Source organism: Hippocampus comes, unplaced genomic scaffold (assembly GCF_001891065.2).
Source record: "Hippocampus comes isolate QL1 unplaced genomic scaffold, H_comes_QL1_v1.1 scaffold109, whole genome shotgun sequence".
NCBI lineage: Eukaryota > Metazoa > Chordata > Actinopteri > Syngnathiformes > Syngnathidae > Hippocampus > Hippocampus comes.
In genome coordinates, this window is record NW_017805274.1 from 1,230,299 (window position 1) to 1,252,180 (window position 21,882).

Genomic DNA, 21,882 nt, shown 5'->3' on the forward strand with positions numbered 1-21,882 from the left:
TGGTGGATTTATGTTAATTAAAAAAAAAAAACGATGACACGTTTACGTGTCCTAGGAATCCCGACAAAACATCAACACTGGAAGTGGAGGGGGGGGGCACAAAGATGGACCACGTGGTGCGCGGGCCAATAATAGCCAGCCAATCAGATAATTCCGTCGCCCGCTTGGCCAATCAAAAAAAAGAAAGGGGTAGGTCAGTTGCCAAGCGGCTCCCGTGACTAATGCCTGTCATATGACTAAGACACCCATGGAGACAGTTGCAAGGAGAAAGACTCGTTCGTGAATTTGAAAAAAAGAACAGGAAAAGGGACTCATGTCTTTTCTTCCTCCCTCTTCGTTATAAGAATGCCTCCGACTCTCTTTCAGAAACTTTTCAACAAGAAGAGCGCTTTTTCACCGCCTCCGCAGAGATGTAACAAAGAGGAGCCAGCTTTCAGGTAGCTCATGTGGACGCCTGTGTGCGTAACGAGGACAGTAACGCCACTTATTCCTTCCCTAACCGTGTAAAGGCTATTACGCTGTGTGGTATTCATTTTTGACAGTGTGGGTTTGGTTTAACGTCAATAACGCGTGCTAGTAAGTGGGCGACGCGATTTAGCCTGTTTGGCGGGGTGGGTAGCAGCTAGCTGGGCTAACTCAGACGATAGCGTGTTTGATGCCATTCAGGTCTTCCGTAAAATACTCGACGTGAGACCTAAATTAACTGTCGCTTTTGCCTCAAACACATCCCACTTGAGTGTGTGTGATGCGCGTGGCGCTTTTGTTGTCATTTCTCACGGTGCGCGACGACGTAAACTCGAATGGGTTCAAAGTGCGTCTCGTGCTACTGTCTTAGGTGTCGACGTGCGGAACGTGCCCCTCGCGGCTGGCGTGCGTGACGTCATACGTGTCAAGCGCGGGGCGGCGGTGCACGGGACCACTAAAAAAAAGTGTACGGGACCGCCGGTTGTCGATGAGGTGTCATAGATGATTTTAAGACTGTGACGTCACAGTATTTGTATTCGTCTGGTGCTCACGAGTCGCGTGAGTCACGACAGTAGTTGAGGTTTAATTCTTGAACCCTGAACACACTTGTAGTTGGTTTAGCTGTTGCATATTGTAAGGCAAAAGCCGCATAATCAGAAAGGTAATTATAGGATCTCATAAACAGTAAAAACAATGACTGACAAGTTACAGATAAGGTTACGAGCGTGTATGCGTGTGCGCGCACGGGTCTTGTCTCAGCTAAAATACCAGGGCCGATTTTCTGTCCAAGTCAAACCCTGGGCCGGGGTCCTTTAGATTATTCTTATTATTTTTTTTTTTTGTGCGTCCTGTTATGATAGACCTGTAAAACCTGAGTCGGGGTCTAAATATTTTTACCTTTCCAAAGTTAGTCCTGAGGGGTTGAGTTTGGAATCGCAGCAGGTTTTTCGGGCATGGTGAGGCCCTCCCAGATGGTAATTCTTTCTTCTGAAGACCATAACTGAATACAGTAGTAAAGGTATTGGTGAATTGAAAGGTTAAAACTGCCTGTTTTGAATTTTCACACAGTTTATTGTTAAAATGTGTTAAAAGTTTAAAGGCTGTTCGATTTGTGATCGCCACTACCGTATTTAGTGTCCGACAGTGGTCGTTGCCTCTCGGCCTTTGAACAGTAAACCAACGAAGAAGGACAACTGATGAAGTCCAAGCTGAAAGACTCAGAGACACTAAATACGGCAATAACGATAATTTCACTTTGTCCGCCGCATGACACCGACTATTGGCTGCCCTCGGGGGACAAATCCGGTTTTAGATCGTTGCTACTTTTGTTGACGTTATACCACGGCAAACTGAGGCCGTCAGACGGCGCGTTGTCTCTAGCGCAAGCCCCGCGGAATACCAGCCGGGGCGGTGGCTTGGCCGACCCCTGACTCCTCTCCCGTTTCCCTGATTAAAGTACATGACCCCAGGTGGCATACTGCACATGTCACCCAGCAGAGTCCTCCCACGGATCATCCTTTGGATTCTGGTCCGAAATTTGCTCGCTAACTGCTGAGGAACATAAATCACATGAAACGGGGGTCATGCGATTGACATGACTTTTACGTCTTGCACAAACCCCCCCCCCAAAAAAAAAACCTCACATCCGATTTATTTATAGCGTCCATTTTTTCTCTTGGGAGTTGGCATACGAAAAGGCTCTGGTTTCGGAACAGCGTACATACTTGCATAACTCAGCGTGTCATGTGAGGCTTGCATCAATCACAGGCCTGTCAACTGCGGCCTGTGTGTGTGTGTGTGTGTGTGTGTGTGCAAGTCACAACACAAACAGGATATATTTTTGTGTGTGACTATGGAGGCTGTCAAATTGCTTTCAGGGTTATTTAAAGTGGTCATGCTCTGGGTTCTCAGAAGTGCCGGGTCATGGTAAAGATGTATAAAATTGACCAAGGGTTATTTAAAATGGATGCCAAAGTCTCTGCACCAGTTTGGCTTCCCAGTCAACAGCCCCGGAAAATTAATTCGTTGGAAGAGTAAGACTGTACTCACGATGATAAATGATTGAAACGGCAAAACTCCCCGTTTGATGTAATAACACAATTTATCGTGAAAGCTGCAAACCTTTTAACAGCAGCATTTGAATTTTCCATTGTGGGTGCTATCATTTTTAGCATCTTTGATAGTCCGCAGTTGTCTTTCGGCTTCTCGAAAGTAAACAAATCGAAAGACAACAATGATGAAGAAGCTTCTTAGAGCGTTGCAGTGAACTTGTTCCCCAACGCTCATGTGATTGCAGGAATGCAGATGCGCTTCATGGGAAAATGTCTTTCGACTCCCGGCAGATATGCAGGTAGTCAGGTGCTCTGCTTTTTGCCTCGAGGCAAGTCAGTCTAATAGGGGAGAGTTCGACTCTGCAAGGGCGGGAAGTCCACAGTTGCATTGCAATGGCCTGGGATGGGCAAACTTGAATGAATAAGGGCCACATTTGTTTTTTTAAAACGGACCCATGTGCCAGATTCATAAATGAGGCTGAGATGGGTCCGGAGGAATGTCGCAGGAGGTATTTATGTAACCATCTGGGCAGCACAAATGCGCACTCACAAGTGCGGCAGCGGCGGCGTTAGCGTGAAAGCTCTTTGAGGTCAGTTAGCAGGCTGTTGCTGACGTCAGAGCAGTGGAGTCAAGCTGCAGAGTGAGCAGTCCCGCACTTTCTTGGGTCTGCGGCTTTTGGAGTCATGGATGTTGCAATACAGGGGTTCTCAAAGTTTTGAGGTCCAGGGGAGATTTTTATATCCCAGAGGAACCATTGCCACTCACTTGGGCGGGTCAGGTTGGCGAAGTTGTACCAGAGTCATGATATCGGAGCATTTTATTTTATTTTTGTAAGTACCAAGTGCAGGCAAACAGCATCAGTGCCAATGCTGGTGTGTTCCCTGTTGAATACTCTACCGGCACGCTACTAATGAAGAGTTTCGGACAAATTTCTGCAGCGTCGGCATCATGTTAGAGCCGGTATTTCTCCCACCTGTGCTTTTCAGACAGAACTTAAAAGTGCAATACTACCTCGGAAGCTACGGTAATTTGTAGAGCTACTTCATAAACCCCAAAACACTCCCCGACGCTCCCCCTCCACCCCTGTTCGTGATTTTCCATTTTTTTTCTCCGTTACTGTACCTTTAATACAGAACAGCAAAAAAAGCCACTTTTTGACGGGCAGCACGAAAGGGGCTGTAAACAAGGGAAAGGGAGGAGGAGAGCCAGTCAGCAGTATGTCGTTACCCCGCCGCTCCAGGCCTGCCGCTCGCGCTGCAATCACCTGACATGTCTCATGTTGTGTGAATCTAGTCGGCCGTTATTCTTAGAGGCTGAGCGAGCGCAGAGAGGCAGCTTAGAAGGGGGCCAAAGCGCCCACGGGAAACACTGGCACAGTCACAACGATGCCCAGGTAGGAGCGCTAATACGTGGATCAGCTGTGTTTTGTCTTGACTGTCAAGAGAGCCTGATTGACATGCTTGCCTCTACCATTTGGCTTGGATGTAGTTCATATCTGTGGCGGGGGATTCAATCCATCAAGGGTTCTGTAAAGCAACTACTACATAGTTGACGGTGGTCCAAATCAAGATTTATTTATTTTTTTTTTTAGAGCCAACAGAGCAAGTAAGTGACGCTCATGAAGTCATGAGCCACTTTTATGAATGATTCGCCGCATTGTGACAGTCACAAGCTCTCCGCCACATCACCGCTTCCTCACTTTCACATGCTGCCAGTTGTGCTTTTTGTGTACTCTGGTGACCGCGTCTCGTTACTTTGTCATGGGTTGGCTGACGTGACCTTCGGATAAAATGTCAATTTCTTTCCTTCCATATTCCCGTTTCAACCGATTTCCCACATCTTTTCGCTTGTGCAGACCATGGAAAATTTTTCAAATGTGGATCAAAAAAATTGAGTTAAAAAAAAAAAAAATTATTGGCTGTTGTTTACAGCAGCTGACAGAATGTCTTTGTGTCATCTTTTGGCTCTGTCCTCTCGCTGCCATCTTCAAAACAAAGGCGGCAGTCAACTCGCCATCTCCACATTGCGCAGAGAATCTGTCTGAATCTGTAAACAACCCATGTAACACTTGCCAGGATTTAGGAGGAAATCCTATGAAAAAAATTATGTTCATACCCCACCTTACGCCCCCCCAGAAATACAAATGTCACTATGCTAGCTCATCGTTGAAGTTGAAATAGACTTTTGTGGCACTTTTTTTTTCCTACCTAAGACATTAGGCATTGCGCTAATTAATTCCATTCAGGTAACACTAGTCGCTCAAATTCTGGACAAAGGAGCGATGTTTGACAATCTGCTCCTAGCTAAGATTCAAAACGATGGGATGGTCGTCATGTTTTCCGTGAATGCTAGCAGCTCAAGTTTGGAACTTGCGATTGACATTTAGCAATTTGCTAACATGATTCCGCTAACAATAGTAAGTAGAGTTTGCAACTAGGGATTGGCATGATATTTCACAAATGGAAAGCATTCCACGAAGGCTATTCAACTCACGCGCATAACTAGAAACTGGAAAAAGGCATGGGCATTTGCTCGAGTGAATGTGGCTTTGGTTCGCTATTGAGTCAAAGTGAATGTGAACGTTATATACGTTTGCGGTGACTCGAGCCAAACAGGCAGGACCAACTTACACAGAGGCATGTGACTTGACTAAAATGCCTGCCTGGTGTGTAATCTTACACACAAGAGGTGGATACCGACCCGCCGGGGGGCCCGTAACGTGTTATTTGAGCTCATGATGTGGGCCAAGCAGGCATTATGTCACACACTTAGCACTCTGAGCGCTTAGATCAGGAGGAGAAATGTATACAAATCTGGAGAGTGCCAGACCGAACCACCCAGCCCATCTGAAGTTTGCGCCTGCTCAAGAGTGGCCTCCACTGGGTTTGTCTCAACTCTCAACGTCTGGTTCTTTTGTGCCCCAGAGTCAACCGCTGAAGCCTACTCGGATTGTTGCCCACCCAAAATAATCTTTTGCTGGATCAGTTATACTCAAGCTATCCTCCCAAAGTCTGCCCCAAAATTTTTCCTGTCTCAAAGTCTGCTGTTCCAGAGCGAGCTGCCCAAGTCTACTGGGCTTGTTACATGCCCCAGAGGTGCCCCGACTGGGGCACTCATGCTTCCTTCACCCACTCGGTGTCATTTCTATTTTTCCAGAGCTTACCTCACCCATTCAAAACTGTGGTTCTGTGTCCTGTGAGCTTTATTAGCTCGCGTGTGGGTGACAATCCTTATAGTGATGTAAATCAACGCCCATCCCTCATTCCAAGTTCTACTGGCGCGAACCGAATAGCATTCCCAACATGCGTCCCGGTTCCCCACAAACACACGGAGAATGTTGTCGTGTCGTTTTGGCCCACGGGCCTTGCACCTAATTGAGGTTGAGCTGCCAAGTTTTCCCCGTAGTGGTTTAATCTTCCCCGAGTGCTAGCGCGATGTGTTAATGCGGCAGCGTAGCTACTCGGCAAGCCGCTGAGGTTAGAGCTTTGGCCGAGGCACGTCATCACATGACGGCGAGCTCGAGCGTTCTCATCGACTTGCAAGTGGAAGCAAAGGTGAATGAGCACATGATTGGCTTTTGCAGAGAACAAGCGCATAACTCCGCCGGTCGAGGCCTCAGTATGACCACTGACTTTGCTTTGACAACCTCGAATAAAGATTGCGCGACATGACGTGTCCTTTCCTCAGCGAGTGTATTGCAGTGGCAGCACTTTGTGTGTTTTGACCCCTCATTTGAAAGCGTATACCGGTACTTCATTCTAAATCCTAACCTTTGTTCGAAACCGTAACCGAGGCTTTAAACAAGATCCCTGGGGGGCTTGGGACCATCATCGCTCGCTTGAAACTGTCATTTGAAAGCCTCGCTCTGAAAGGTTTTTGTGTTTTATTTGTGCTCTTTCTGAGTAAATCCGCATAGGAACACATTGTCTCATCATTTTCACCCGACTACTGCCGATGATTCTCGAGGTTAACCGTGACAATCCCACACCGTCGATAAAAGCGCTATTTTTACGTCGCCTCCCGCTGTCATCTTTACAGCTGCTCCTAAATAACGCACACCGGGAAACACACACTGAGTTTCCTCAAAAGCACTGGGATTACCCGGACTATGTGGAAGGGCAGCCACGCGCCACGCCGATTGTAGCTTGGCATCGTTTGTCTCGAAAGCACACAGCCCCATCCTTCTCCGGATCAACCCCGGTTGGCGCCAGTTGCCTGGCAAAAGCCACGCATGGGTAAAAACGGCTCCAATTTTCGGGATGTTGTGTCACTCTCTCGCCTTAGCTTTTACGACCACAAACTGAGTCTTCGACAGGCTTTGGCGTTGTTCACCTTGGTTCTGTTCCATCACAAGTTTCCAGGCACCCATCTGAGGCCCACTACCATTTGGCACGGATAAATTCAAATGTTTTTCTTTTTTTTTTTTCAATAGTGGAGAGTAATGTGCCCCGTATGTATGCTATCACTTGGGCGGTAACAGGGGACAAAAATGCATTGAAAGAGGACCTTGTAAAATAATCATTTGAATCGCAATATGGAAAGAAAAAAATATGTAGTTACGTTATTTTTCAAGGTCGTTGGGGCCTACTTAATGACCGTTCTTTGTCTGTCCACGTAGCTGGCCAGTCCCCCACCTGGAGCCCAGTCACATCCGGCTGATCGTATACCAGGACTGCGAGAGGCGTGGCCGCAACGTCCTCTTCGACTCCAATGCCAAGAAGAGGGGCACGGATGACCCCCACCTTGCCGTGAGTCCTATGATTGGATTTGATGTGTTTTTGGGTTGTGCCGGTGTCAATTATTTCTTTTTTGGGCGGGGGGGGGATGAGGGTGGGGCATGGGGTATTGTAGAGAAAACATAACACATAAAATGTATGCATGTATGCAGTGTGCCATGGACTTTTTGACTTTTTTTTTTTTTGTCATCGTGTTGCTGTGGAAGATGGCAGTAATTGGCGAAATGAGATGCCACCTTCATTTTGACTTGCCCATTCAACGCATGTGACTGGGTGTTTACAGAGTAACTGAATGTAAATGACGCCCTCCTCCGTTGCTAATGCAACCTGGGAATTGCAAACTTACTACAGTAAGGAGGAAAAGGGCAAGATGAGGGAAGACGGTGGTGAGAGAGAGAGCGAGCAGGAGGGGGTGGCGGCGGTGATTGTTGTGCTGCTTTTCTCGCTCGCTCACGAGTTCCCGCAAGAGTCATATGACTGGCTATCACATGCTGCTGGCTTCTGTGTACACAAATCACACACACACACACACACACACACACACACACACACACACACACACACACACACACACACACACATTCCTCTCCTAACAAGCCGAGTCAAGAAGCACATGACACACAGGCTGCTTTCAGATAGGCTTTCGACGTGCGTCGATGCTGTTTCGACTTGACGCCATTCTTTCTATTTGTTCTGGTGACTTCTATTGTGCAGGCTGGCGGTTCTCATGAACGACTGCCCCAGAGGCGCTTTCGCCTTAATTCCTCGGCGCAACTCGACAACACGTCCATTGTGCGACAGCGTGTGCCGGAGACTTATTTGACTCTGTTGTTTCTTGTTGTCGTTGATTTCTACTGTGCAAGGTGCCATGAATGACCAAGAGGAGCAATCGCTTTAATTCTGTGACATGCAAAAAGTGGAGTTTTTTTTTTTTTTTTTTTTTAACTCGCTTGCATCGAGTTGTTCTGTTAAATTCTTTTGGGCAAGGTGGCGATTATCTTGACTAACTGGTGGAGCAGGAGCTTAACCTCATGACCTGTCCATTGTTTGGCATAAACCGTTTTGATTGGATCGGTTGTCGTCGTCCCGTTGATTTCCGTTGTCCGACGTGGCACCAATAATTGCAACGAGTTGCCGAGTACAGTAAAGACACGCACAGCATGACATTTTCGCTGATTTGAACTAGCGACATGGCCTCCCACTTTATATTGCGATGTTTTCAGTGAATGTCACGATATCAAAATCACAACAAATGCAAATTTCACAGTAATTATCTCACCCACTGCCTTTATGGTACCACCACAGAGCACGGAGGGCCAGGTGAAGATGTTCGGCAAGTGCTGCCGGCTCCGACCGACGGGGGGCAGCAGCAGCTCCCTGGACAGCTCCTCCTCGTCCTCCTGTGCGTCCGAGACTTCCAGGGAAACCAAAGAGCAGGGACTCCGCTTCCAGGTAGCGCCATACCTAATTGCCAAAGGAACTCCTCCACAATCGTTTACACCGGCGTACGTTGATAGGGTTCAAGGTGTTCGTCCGACGTGGTTATGCTGGGGGAAATGATGTTTGGATCGGTGGCCATGAGCTACAAAGGCTCCACGCTGAAAATACACCAGATCAGGTAAGACGAAAGGATGCATTTTGACGGGAGCGTGTGCCTCATTATCTGCCTCACGGGCGTCCCCTCATCACGTCAGGTCGCCGCCTCAGCTGATGCTGAGTAAGGTGTTCACAGCCTGGACGGGAGGCAGTGTGTACGGCAGCCTCAATACGTAAGTACACACACACCTCCCCCATCTATGTAATAATTATCTAAATCACCGCCCGCCCATAGAATCTCTTGATTATTTGCTTCTTTCATAGGTTACAGGACAGTCTGGAGTTCATCACACAGGACAGCAGCAACACCCTGAGGCCCGATCACAACGCTCCTCCAAATAATCTCCTAGGGAACATAGGTAACCATAGCAACAATACACCGACAGCCCTCCCGCGGGCTCCAGGCACCATGAGGCGTGTTCATCCTGAGGAAAATGTGTGTTTTGGAGGAGTTTTTTTTTTTTTTTTCCCTCCCCTTCTTTAAATACAGCCCTGAGGCCCGCTTCACATTGCAACATGAAATTTGGTTGTCATGTCTGTCAGGAGTTCAGCTACAAAAAAAAAAAAAGTCTCAAGAAAAAAATCGAAGTCTGTTTCACAAAAAACACCGGTTTCTGACCCAAAACAGAGAAAACATGGTTTTGTGAATTTTGGCGATTTTTGTGACACCCCACCCACCCCCCTGGCTTGTTGCCAGTCCGATCTAACTCCGCCATCTACTGGGATGTTTTAGTCATTACACTGGTTTACATGGCAGCAAATGAGCAATAATGACAGTATGAGGAACAATACGACGAAAAACTGTTGGCAAATTCTTGTGCGCCCTCCTTCTCTTACTTTTTCCAAATGATTTCGAACTAAAACTATTCTACTTGTGCGAATCAAAACTGGAGCCTTACGAGTTGGTTGCAGTTTTGTGTTCATGCTCCACTAAAAAGCTCCTTGTCGTAAGGTCTGCTCTGATGACAGGAGGCCAGCAACTTTCCTCCCTATTCATTCACTAACAAGCTTTTTTTTTTTTTTTTTTACATTTTTATTTATTTATTTTTTTGTTCATCTCCCTCCCTCCCATCATTCCCGTCACCCCTCTCTGTCTGTCTCTCTCTCTCCTCTCTATCCCGTGTTTGTGCTGCCCAGGATTTTCTCAGCTCTGCAGCCCTCGACGGGCCTTCTCTGAGCAAGGCCCGCTGCGTCTCATCAAAAGCGCATCTTTCTTTTCAGGTTGGCGCTTACAAAGCAAAGCAAAAAAATTAAAAATAAAACAAGGCCAGCAGTGGATGCAACTTGCATGTTTTCCCTGCCGCTTCTGTTGTGTTTGTACACTTGATGGCCTTTTTTGGGGGGGGGGCCTTATGTGCCTCCCATGAAAGCCTGCATGTGTTCTATCGCCACTGGGATGGACACAAGTGTGCATGGGTATGTAATGGGGGTTAGAGGCAGCCTTTTGCTAACTCGCACGCTTGTACTAACCAGATGATTGTGTGACTTTTTTTGGAGGGGGGCAAAATCATTTTCTCTTCACTCGCATGGAGCGCATAGCACCCGAGCAATGCTTTGCATACACGTTACAATTGGGCGCCACTTTGAGGATTACATACGCCAAACAACACACTGCTGTGCTTGTTCTTTACTGCACGCGGTGTGAAATGCTTGATGACGGCAAGTAGTAGGAGCATTCAGTCGATATGATTCCATTCCAACGTCACGAATCGCCGCCTTTTTGCCGGCAGCGCCTGTTGCATTATCAGTCCCATTTCTGGATGACACAAGACGGGAAGTGCACTTTTTTTCTTCTTCTTCTTCTTCTTCTTTATTGCATGTACTATGTGTGAAGTGTTGCATGATGCGTTGCCGTGGAAGTGATGACACGGGTCCAGATTGTACAAGGCTGGATTGTACACCACACGGCCAGAGAGCAGTTTCAGCGACGTAGCGCATTGAATATGTTCTGAATTTGCTACATTAATAGACACATTTACAGCCTCGTATATGTTTTAAATTTGGCACGAGGGGTGGGGGGATTTGGTCAATCCTGTGGTTTAAATCCAGCCTTTGAAACTACTATCGAGGATGCCCTCTCCGATTGTTTCTATTGTAATAGCCACCAATTTGAATTTTGTGCTGATTTACGATATTTTTGTTTCCCTCCCCTCCTTTGTTTTCTCACATTTCCTCTCACCCTCGAACCGTCCTCTCCTCTCCTCTCCTCTCGCCAGGCCACAGTCACCCCATGGATATGCCGGGCCGAAGGCTGTACGACGAGCGGGACAGCGGCATCGCCCGATCGGGTACGTTCGCCAGGCGAAAAGAGGGTTGTAGGTCAAGAACGGTTACACAAGCACGACTATCTTTGGTCCTGCCGTGCGTAAGCTGTTAAATCGCTTGCATTGTAGGCAGATGCTCGCCTGTAAACCTTTTTGTTTGGGTGGCACTGCGTGTGAAGGTGGGGGCAAAAAAAGTCTTTTTTTTTTTTTTTTTTAAATTGGCTCATTAAAAAACACCATGTATTTTTTTTTTTCTAAAATAAAATTAATTGTTATATCGTTTTCTCTTTTGAGAATTATTTTTATTTAAAGGTTTCATTTGAAGAAAAAAAAAATGGAAACAATTTTGCCTATTTTACATCCAACCGTTATCTGAACCGCTTTATCCTCACACGGGTGGCGTCCGTGCTGGAGCCTATCCCAGCTGACTTTGGGCAGTAGGCGGGGTTTATTTTAAATTTTAAAATACTTGCTTGCATACTTGGCGAATACAATTATGATTAAAAAATGATTCTTAAAAAATACATCTTAAAAATGAGAATCAAGTGTTATTAAAACAAATATTTGAATTATCCCCCCTCCCCATTTTCTTCCTTCAGCATCTCTGAGCAGTCTCTTGATCACGCCCTTCCCGTCGCCGGGCTCGTCCCTGACCAGTAGCTGCGCGTCCAGCTACCAGCGGCGGTGGCGGCGCAGTCAGACCACCAGCCTGGAGAACGGCGTCTTCCCGCGCTGGTGAGACCCGTTGAATGAATGAATGAAACCATTGTGAAATAGCATGGAAATTTGGAGTGGGGAATTTCCAAATCATCCCGTGGTCCCCGCCAGGTCGGTGGAGGAGAGCTTCAACATGTCGGACGAGAGTGGCGGGCAGAGCCTGGGGGTGGCACGCAAGAAGAAAATAGCCATCGGTGTCATCTTCACGCTGTCGCCCAACACTGAGGAGAACAACCGCTTCCAGGACTTCTTCTTCTCACACTTTCCGCTCTTCGAGAGCCACATGAACAAGCTCAAGAGTGCCATTGAACAGGTGAATACCATTTTTCTTTCTTTTTTTTTTTTTTTTTGTCTCCTCAGTCATGGTTCTGTTTTTAATACATAATCAGGCATTGTGAGCAGTTACGAAACTCTGGCCTCATCTTGCACAACGAATAAAGCAAAAGTCGTAGGGTCTGTTTGTAGATAAACAAAGAGAAAAGAAAACAAAATGCAAACAGAAAAGACTCACACAGAAAAGGGGGACCAAAAAGCAACACCATTGGAGAATACAATATTTAAGAGGGTACAGATGGAGCAAAAAAGTGACAACATCAGCAACACTTTTTGGGGAACATGGGCATAAACAATGGAAAAAAGGTGCAAAAAGTATTAAAAAAAAAAAAAAAAAAAAGATGCCACAACATCTTGTAGAACCAGATTTGGACACCTGAGGACAATGAGTTAAAAAAAAAAAAAAAAAAAAAACAATCACAAAAGACAACAATGACACCTGTTGGAGAACATGGGGAGAAAAAAAAAAGCAAAAAGCAATGACAAAAGACCGCAGCCGACTTAGTTCGGCCATCGTCATGAGTGCGTACAGCTGTACATAATGTTGTGTCCCGTGCCATTGAAATAAAAACGTAAGCTGTCCTATTTCAGTGATTGACGTTCGGCTATAACTCACAAATGTTGTTTACTTGACGGCGTCACATTCCCGCAGCACTTTCACTCAGCATTGTGCTCACATCACATTCCTCCCATCCCCACCTTCTCATAAATTCCAAAGTGTCATGTTTCTAAAATTGTGTGTGTGCGTGTGTGTTCGTGTGCGTGCGTGTGTGTGTGTTATGTCACCCTCCCCCAAGGCCATGAAGATGAGCCGGCGGTCAGCTGATCCCAGCCAGAGGGCCTTGGCCTACAGCCGCATGGTGGACGGGCTCAACGAATTCAGGTTGGTGCTCGTCAGTCGTCTGGCTGCGTTTTTTTTAATTTTTTTTTTTTATGTGTGTTTCAAAGCATATCTCGATTGATGTGCGCTGCTTGCAGTAACGATGTCGATGCAAACAAAGTGAAGACAGTTCACAAAAAGCACAGTCAATGTTGCCATCTTAGCATCTCTCCCAAGCCCTCTAAAGACTATTAAAAAAAAAAAAAAAAGGTAAAGAAAAAGGAACTCGCGACTTCACTTCCTGTTAAGAAACAAACTTGAGCGGAATCCTTTTTTTAACTGCCCAATTATGTTGCCCAATTATATTTCGCCACATGATAGAAACGTTTTACACACGGCGGATAACAAGTTTGTTTGTAAATTCAGAAATAATTTTGAAAAATTCCGATCCAAATATTGATTTACTTATTTGTTTGCTTGTTTTACAATGGGTCAAAATGACAGGAGCTAGACAGGATAAAGTGGGCCGAGTCGGCGTGTTTGTCTCTCTACGCACACATGTTGCATTTCTTTTTCTACTATTCACTTGGTCCTGCAACATAGCAAAAGTGCTAATGTGGACCTAATCTGTATGTCAGCGTCTGTGCCACTTGCATTCTTTACAAGAGAACATCCGGGGGGGTGGGGGCTAAATTGGACCTCATCTGTTTGTTCTTTTTTTTCACATGGGGACATCGGGTCAGTTTGACCTGCAAAATAACAGGCGTGCTAAAGTGGACCTAATCTGTATCTGAGTGTCTGTACCACACACACACTGTCACCTTTTTTTTTCTTTGCACTGGGACAATGGGTCAATTTGACCTGCAGTGAAAGAGGTGGTTTACATTGGACCAAGTCTGATAAATGCTTTGACTTGGCATGCATGCATGCAAGGTCTACTTTAGCCCCCCCCCCCCACCCCGTTATGTCACCTTTTTACCATGGGTCAATTTGACCCGCAACATAACAGGAGAGTTAAAGTGGACCATGTGTAGCCACACACACACACACACACACACACACACACACACACACACACACAGGCAGCACGTCTTGAGGTCCCCTGCGTGTTGTCGTCACATGTCCGATGGCAGCCGGCCCACCTGAGTGGCAACCCTATCATCTAGCGGACCCCCCGCCCCGCTCGACCTCCAAATAGTAGAGTGGGGCCCAAAGAAAATACCTGCACAATCTCACCTTCAGGCCGGGGCTAAATTTAAGCGCGCCGGCCTTTGCCTTTTTTTTTCATTGAGTGCCTTTGACCTCATGGAACATGACAAAAGTGCACCACACGCCTCAAGTCTCGCAGACCCACGCCGCCGTGACGTGGGTACGTGCGCGCATGCCGACGCATGCTGACGAAGATAAGCCTTGCACTTGGCACAAGCGCAAAAGGCGGCCATGTTGGGTGAAGTGAGATACATCGACGTCAGTAGTGCGATGCTAAAAGTGGAAATGTGTTTTCCATATCAGAAGGTAATTTCCTTCCCAATTTCGAGGATAAAAATCATTCTGCTTCCTATGTATGCAATGTGATTTCTTGAGGCGGGAAATTTTGTAGTGTTTGTTCACAATGATGAAAAAATAAAATCAGTAAGTACCTTCCGCCCTGCGAGTCATGAAGCGACCAATTTGAATTAAGTTTTCCACAACATCATTTGTTGTGATGCACTTGTATGTTTCTGGTCAAAATAACAAATTTGATTCGAAAAAATGTTTTTTAAAAGTGGGATGAACGTTATTTTGGTTGCAGATATTGGTTTTAATGACTTGCAAACACAGAGTGCGTTTTCTGCATTTCCACAATACATTTTCGGTTCAGAGTTCCACCGAAGGTTCCAGGACTTTGCAAAAGTACTACCCCTATAGCGTGAGCTTCTGTCCGCTTTAAATCAACCTCGAACAGTCGGTGGTTCTTGGGCACCTCTCTGTTTCCCAGCTTGACATTGCTCAGGACCGCCAAGATTCCCAGCATCGCGTCGCAAGCTTGGCGTCCGGCCGAGACGTGCCTGACAGCCCAACCCCCCCCCCCCTCCCTCCCTGGAAACTCCTTGCCTTCTTGCAGCGGGGCGAGTAGGACGGGGGTCTCCACAGCGAGAGCTTGTTCTCAGACAATGACACGTCTGTTCTCACCCCCCCCCCCCCCCCCCCCCCCCCCCCCCTGCGACCTGTACAGCATGCCCCGCGTGGCCGAGCCCGTGTGGCTGACCATGATGTCGGGCGCGTCGGAGAAGAACCACCTGTGCAGCCTCTTCATGCGAGAGTTCTCAATGCTGATGGAGCAGGCCTCCAAGAACCAGTTGAGTGGCACGCTTGATTCTGACCCACAATTGTAATTTGGGGGAAAGAAAGTATTCATTTTAACACTCGCAAATGACGGCGTTCAAAATTCATGACAAATGTTTTTGATACAAATTTTAATCCCTGAATGAAAATTCAAACAGCTTTTTTTCCCCCCTCCCCTCTCTCAAATTTGAATCAAGTTTACAAAACAATTCTATGATCTTCTTCCTCACATTTCCGTTAACTTGTGCGGTATGTGACCGGCTGACCAACGTGTCAAAGTGGAGTCATGGGACAGGAAGGGAAGTAGACGCTTATTTGGAAATGAGAAGTGAATCATGCCGTAAGAATGTGTGCGTGCGCGCGCACTCGCTTTTATTCACTGTCCACTTTCGACCTTTTCAACTTGCGATAAAGCCCTCCACGGGAACCGTCGGCGTCGGCTTCCCCCGTCTGCTCACCCTTCCGTCTCGCGACGTTGGCAGGTTCCTCCCGGCGTTGCTGACGGCCATCTTGACCAACCACTTGGCTTGGGTGCCCACGGTTATGCCCAACGGCCAGCCGCCCATCAAGATCTTCCTGGAGAAGCACTCGTCGCCCAGCGTGGACATGCTGTCCAAGACGCACCCTTACAACCCGCTGTGGGCGCAGCTCGGTAAGAGACGGGACGATTTGTAAGAATGTATCAATGTCATTAAACTACTGAGAGTGTCACGCTGAAGCGAACAAAACTCCGCCCTGTCCGCACTTGATGCCCCCAATGCCAAGTAGACTGTATTGAACAACAAATACATTAAATAACCTCATCTGAACTTTTTTTCTAACTCAGCCAAAGCAAAACTATCCTGTTTTTGGAAAACCTTAAATATCTACTTGTTCGTCTCCTCTTGCTGAAACTCATTTCTGGATGTCCACCTTGATGTAATTCTGCATCAAAAAGAGAATTTTGTGCTGGGGGAAAAAAAAAGTGGATACTTGTGTTATATAACACGCTAAATTTTGTTACAAAATAGAACGGAAATATTCACAATGCGTAGGGAATTGATTTAAATGTCGTGAAGTTTGTTGCAGAATGTTGCAAATTCTTGTTAATTTGTTGCAAAACTTTTTAAATTATGATCCAACAATTTTTGTTCCACGACTATGATAAATTTGACAAAATATCGCGGTTTTGTTTTTACAAAATGTAGTGAATTTCTAGTTAAAACAAAATGGCTATTTGTTTTTTTCAAAGCGTGGCTAATTACACTACAAAATGTGACTTTCGTTGTTAATATAGTGAGTATTATTGGTCATTAAGAAAAAACAAAAAAAGATACCTATCATGCTGCATGTTGAGTATGTTCTGCAAGTAGATTGATGGGGGCACCAAGTGCTCAGTGGCAAGAACTGCAGCGCATTCACACACACAAAAGTGACGTTGACATGGTTTTGTGCTGTGCGCGACTGAAGAAGCTGAAAAGTTCGCCACATCGTGTGTTGTCAGGTGACCTGTACGGCGCCATCGGCTCTCCGGTGCGCCTGGCCCGCACGGTGGCGGTGGGCCGCCGTCAGGAGCTGGTGCAGCGCCTCCTTTACGTGCTGACGTACTTCATCCGCTGCTCGGAACTGCTGGAGACGCACATGCTGGACAACGCCGAGGACGAGGCCATCGTCATGCCCGGCTCGCTCATCACCACCTCGCTGCGCAAGGGCGAGGTGGAGGAGTCGGACTACGTGCTGGTGACCGTTCACAAGTCCGGCGGCGACTACTTGGCGGAGAAGGAGGACGAGGGCGAGGACGACGGCAGGGACCGGAGCCAAGCGATCGGGACTCTCCAGGACGACGGTTGCCGGACTTCGGAGGAACCCGAGGGGCCTCACAGGGAGTCCCGCAGCCCGCTGACCGTTGAAGCCCGGCTGGAGACGGTGCTGCCCGTGGGCTCGTGCTCCCCAAGGGAACGTGGACCGGACGAGGGCTCGGGGAGGGACCCTGTCGGAGACCCCCCGCTAGGCTTCCCCCCGGAGAAGAAACCTCCGGATAAGAACACCCCCCCTGGAACCACCATGTCGGGCCCCATGTCGCTCATCGTGACGGAGGAGCCGGCCACCAAGGTCACCTTCCTCATAGGCGACTCCATGTCGCCGGAGTCGGACACCGAGAGCCGGCGGAGGAAGGTGGAGGAGGACATGAACAAGCACAGAAAGCTCCACCATCTTCAGCCGCCCCCGCCGCAGGGCCCCCCGCCTTTCGCGCGGGTGTCCAGCAAACTTCCCCAGTGGAACCCCGACGCTCCGGATTACAGCCAATTCGACGAGTACTTCTGTCCAGAGAACCCGGTGGAGACGAGGACAATAGACGACGTGGCCAAACGGGAGGAGGCCGCCGGCACTGTGGCCGGTCTTCGCAAAGACCTCCTGGACCCCTCGGGGGCAGGCCGCGGCGTTCAGGGCGCCGCGGAGAACGCCAACGACTCGGCGGACGCGCAGAGGAGGTGCAGGTGCGCCTCGACGGACTCGTGTGACAAGGGACTCGTCCTGTCCGTGCCCGTCCTCCACTGGGACGGAGGCGGCGGCGGTGAGGACCAAAAGTGCAAGGCGACGCCCCTCAACGACTGGGAGATCCCGCGCAACGAGAGCTCAGACAGCGCCCTGGGCGACAGCGAGAGCGAGGAGACGGAGGACTGGCAGGAGGAGGTGATAGTGCCCTTCCCAGGGTGAGTTACCCCGTTTATTCTTTCCAGATTTTTTTTTTCATCGCAATTCTAAGGAAACGTGGATCTAAATATGACCTCGTGGGTCGCATTTAAATTGTTTGCGTGTATAGCTATATACGCATTGACAATATGTATTTATTTAGTCATACCATGCCCTTCTTTTTTATTTATTTATTTTTTTTAAACTCGAAAGCGTCTCTTGCTTTTGGCCGCAAACCAATTTGACCTGAATGACTGGTTCTCTCGGTGATTACTACCATGTACTGACATGGGATCGTTTCCATTGCTCAAATTCCACATCAATGATCCAAAATCCAAACTCAAAAGATCTGTTTGTACCGGCAGCTCCAAACTGGTGGAGAACTACTCCAAGCCAACCATCGCCAACTTTGGCCGCTCCCTTTTCGGCGGCTACTGCCCCACCTACGTGCCGGACTTTGTACTGCACGGGATGCCCAGCGACGACAAGCTACGGCAGAGCCTGATGGCCGAACTCACGCACGCCGTCCAGGTAAAGGGAATCCGTTTTAATACCTCAAAATGGTGTCCGCAAACGGTTTGAATTCCTATCGCATTTAGGTGTACGTGTGGTCTTTGTTTATTTCTCCCATGCAAGGGGTCCTTGTACCCCAAAAGTGTAGAGAGAGAACCGCTTCAGGAAACAAGCGGTCTAATGATATCCGGTGTTGTCGTACGCAGCATCCGGTGCTGGACGAGCCCATCGCCGAGGCCGTTTGCATCGTGGCCGACACGGACAAGTGGACGGTGCAGGTGGCCAGCAGTCAGAGAAGAGCCACCGACGTGGGCAAGCTGGGCAAGGAGGTGCTGGTGTCCAGCCTGGTGTCGGGACTGCTGCACTCCACGCAGCAGCTCTACAAGCTCAACATGTCCCCCAACTTTGTACGCAGCGCACGCACGCACACATCAAATGACCATAGTAGACACCAGCTTCCAATTTCCAAATGTGTTCCATTTTTGGAATTTTGTCCAAATTGAAATCTCGAGGTGGAACACGAGATTTGTGGAAGGAATGAAGCAAAAGTCGTCTCTTTGTGAGACGAAACTTCAGCAAATCTCGTGAGACATGAGAAAATGTCACAGAGCTGTGCAAAGATTTTAGCAAAGTATCACGTGAAACTTCAGAAAAAAGCAAAGAGCGAGACTTCAGAGAATCTCGGCAGATTTCAGAAAAAAAAAACCTGTGAAAAAAAAAAATTATCTCGAGTCTTCAAAAATATTGAGCCTCGAGGAAATCTTGTGAGACTTTAGCCAATCTCTCGGGACGACGGGAATTTGAGAATTGAGAAAAAGTTGTGATATTGTAGAGAAACTTGCAAAACTCACCACTTAATTTTTTTTAAAATATCTATATTGAGTCTTGATTTTGACGGCCCACATTGTGACGGCTCTCCTTCATTCTCAGTGCATCATGCACCTGGAGGACCGCCTGCAGGAGATCTACTTCAAGAGCAAGATGCTGGCTGAGTACCTGAAGGGTCAGAAGAGAGTCCACGTCAAAGAACTGGGCATGGTCTTAGGGTGAGAACCTGTTATATATATATATATATCATTATTGTTACCGTTATTATTATTGTTGTCATACGGTGGGGACTGGTGTATTTTTGGATCAGATGATGTGTGATGCCATTTGTTTATTTCAGAATCGAATCGAGTGACCTCCCGCTTCTTGCCGCCGTGGCCAGCACGCACTCGCCCTACGTGGCCCAGATATTGCTGTGAGGAGGAGGGAACGCGTCCCGGCTTCCTGTTTTCCTCCTTTTTTCTTTTGTGGACCTCACAACTGTTTGCTGCTGACAGGTGCAGTACTCCCATCTCACCACAGGAGGGTGCAGTTGGGCAAGAAAGGAAGAGCCTCTTGTTTGAATGTTGTAGTTTTTTTTTGTTTTGTTTTGTTTTGTTTTGTTTTGTTTTCAATCACCAAGCCAAAGACTTCACTACGAAAGGAGTGTTAGGACCACACTGAAAAGAAGCGAAATAATACACCACAAGAGTGAAATCAGAATCTAATGAGAACTAAGACATCTATTTTGATGACAAATAAGATGTATATTTTCAGGGGGGTTGAAAAATCGTCATCTTACAAAGAATATTAACCTAATGATTGTATAAAAAGGAGACTTTCCCTCCTTAAATTTCCGTTTTATTCTTGTGAGATTAGTTTTTTTTTCCTCCTCTAAAATAGAACAATAGTCAAATGTACGTTATTCTTAAAAATATGCAACTTTTTCACACACACAAAATTCTCAAATGTACAACTTTATTATTAATTAGGAACTTTATTTTTCTTGAAAATGTCATTTCTGACTTCAAACTTGTCAGATTGAGACTTGGCCGTGTCATTTCGAAAAAAAAATATTCTTTTCACTGTTGGCCTTCACATTCCTTGGTACTTGATTAACTTTTAATGCCGAGAAAGATGCTTTGAGGTATTTTCTATTCAATTTTGTGCTTTTTCTGTACAATCTCAAAACAAGCCAGCCGTGCTCAAATCTTTCTAAAAAAGAATGCCATTTTTTTTTTACAAGCCAAATTTGACCCTTTCCCCAACTGTTCTTACCCAAATATATACCAAGAGAAACCGGTTCAGAAAATTTCCAAACGCTACCTCAGATCTTATGCACCATTCACAAAAGTACCCTGAGGTCATGTATTGAAAAAAAAAAACCAAAACCCTGAAGTCGACATGTGACTACCGCGAATCAACATGTAACTACCCCCCCACCATTCCCTACTCCCTCACTCTCCGTGTCAAAGAATCAGCGCTGTCTATTTTACAACCAAACATAAAATGCTGAATATTGTCACCCTTTTCTACCATGTTCACGGTGAGGAGTAACCGCAACAAAATGTAGGAAGATCCACAAAGGGTTGTTTTTCTTATTCTTGTTTTTTTTTTTTTTTTTTTTAACAGCGCTTTCATTCTTTTTGTCTTAAGGGGAAATGATGATGTCACCGCAGGCTTCCAAACAGCCGCTAACGTTGTTTAGCGCTTGTTGTTCGTGTGTTAAAAGCGTCCTTTGTAAATGACTATTGTTATTTAATTGTTATACTATTGTTATTTTTGTGGACTGTACAATTCATTTCCATGTATTTATACCTTTTCAACAATTGTCTCCTTGGAAATGTATCCTTTTCCCAATTTTATGGGAATGTTGTGCAATAAAGATGCAGACATTTGGACATAAAGGTGTCACCTGTTTTTTTCCAGATCATTTTTGCAATTAAATCTATTACTGCACAATTATTTGTGACAAAAGGCATTACCGGTAGTCGTAAGCTGTACATACTTTGTATTTCATTAAAATGACTTTACATATATTTTTACATCCACTTGACAGTAAAATGACATATTTCAAGAAAGCCAAATGTTTTATAATGCTTCAACTTAAATGGAAAGTATTACAGTATAATAAAAATCTCAAATTGCAACATTAAGCACTAAAAGTACAATTAGTTTTAGTATTATATCAATAACAATATTCACAATAATCATTTCAGTTCTCTATTTTTTTATATTACTACACGTCTTTGCCATAAAAAGCACCGCAGTGTAGTCCTTAAATATTTCAAAATAAAGCAATATGCAGTACAAAAACACAGTAGTAATATACGGTATGATTTATTATATCGATCAATAAAAACGAAAAATGACCCAACTAATTTTATTTCAAAACACTAGATTGTAAAATATATACTAAAATCATAAAACGTTGATTATTATTACATATTAAACGTTGTCGTATGTTGCTTTTTTTAGAGACTATATTTCAAAAGGTCTGAATGTTTTGATGCTCAAATATTGTACTTGTTATTTCAATGGTGTAAATAGCAAATTATTCATGTTAAAATTCTAAATATTG

The 21,882-nt window shown here is 46.2% G+C and overlaps 1 protein-coding gene across 3 annotated transcripts; it reads left to right on the top strand.

Moving 5' to 3' along the window:
* The first annotated feature begins 211 nt into the window (after positions 1–211).
* Positions 212–21,208, top strand: fnip1 (folliculin interacting protein 1). 3 transcript variants are annotated; one of them, XM_019869628.1, is made up of 18 exons: positions 212–437; positions 7,136–7,265; positions 8,559–8,705; positions 8,771–8,871; positions 8,948–9,022; positions 9,114–9,208; positions 9,987–10,070; positions 11,066–11,137; positions 11,713–11,848; positions 11,942–12,143; positions 12,961–13,050; positions 15,179–15,321; positions 15,791–15,960; positions 16,792–18,001; positions 18,347–18,512; positions 18,701–18,901; positions 19,425–19,540; positions 19,663–21,208. In XM_019869628.1, the coding sequence occupies exons 1-18, from the start codon at positions 346–348 to the stop codon at positions 19,739–19,741; spliced, it is 3,309 nt and encodes a 1,102-aa protein (XP_019725187.1). In that variant the 5' UTR covers positions 212–345; the 3' UTR covers positions 19,742–21,208. The 3 variants fall into 3 exon arrangements, with proteins under 3 accessions (XP_019725187.1, XP_019725188.1, XP_019725189.1); XM_019869630.1 differs by lacking the exon at positions 212–437 and adding an exon at positions 3,669–3,910; XM_019869629.1 differs by lacking the exon at positions 9,987–10,070 and having other exon boundaries at positions 213–437.
* Positions 21,209–21,882: the final 674 nt, after the last annotated feature.

Bases quoted from the DNA above. Each gene is read 5' to 3' on its own strand.
- fnip1 (XM_019869628.1), top strand. From the start codon at position 346: ATGCCTCCGACTCTCTTTCAGAAACTTTTCAACAAGAAGAGCGCTTTT. The intron at 13,051-15,178 runs GTGCTCGTCAGT...CCCCCCCCCCCC, and splicing joins GGCTCAACGAATTCAGGTTG to CCCCCCTGCGACCTGTACAG. The intron at 19,541-19,662 runs GTGAGAACCTGT...TGTTTATTTCAG, and splicing joins GAACTGGGCATGGTCTTAGG to AATCGAATCGAGTGACCTCC.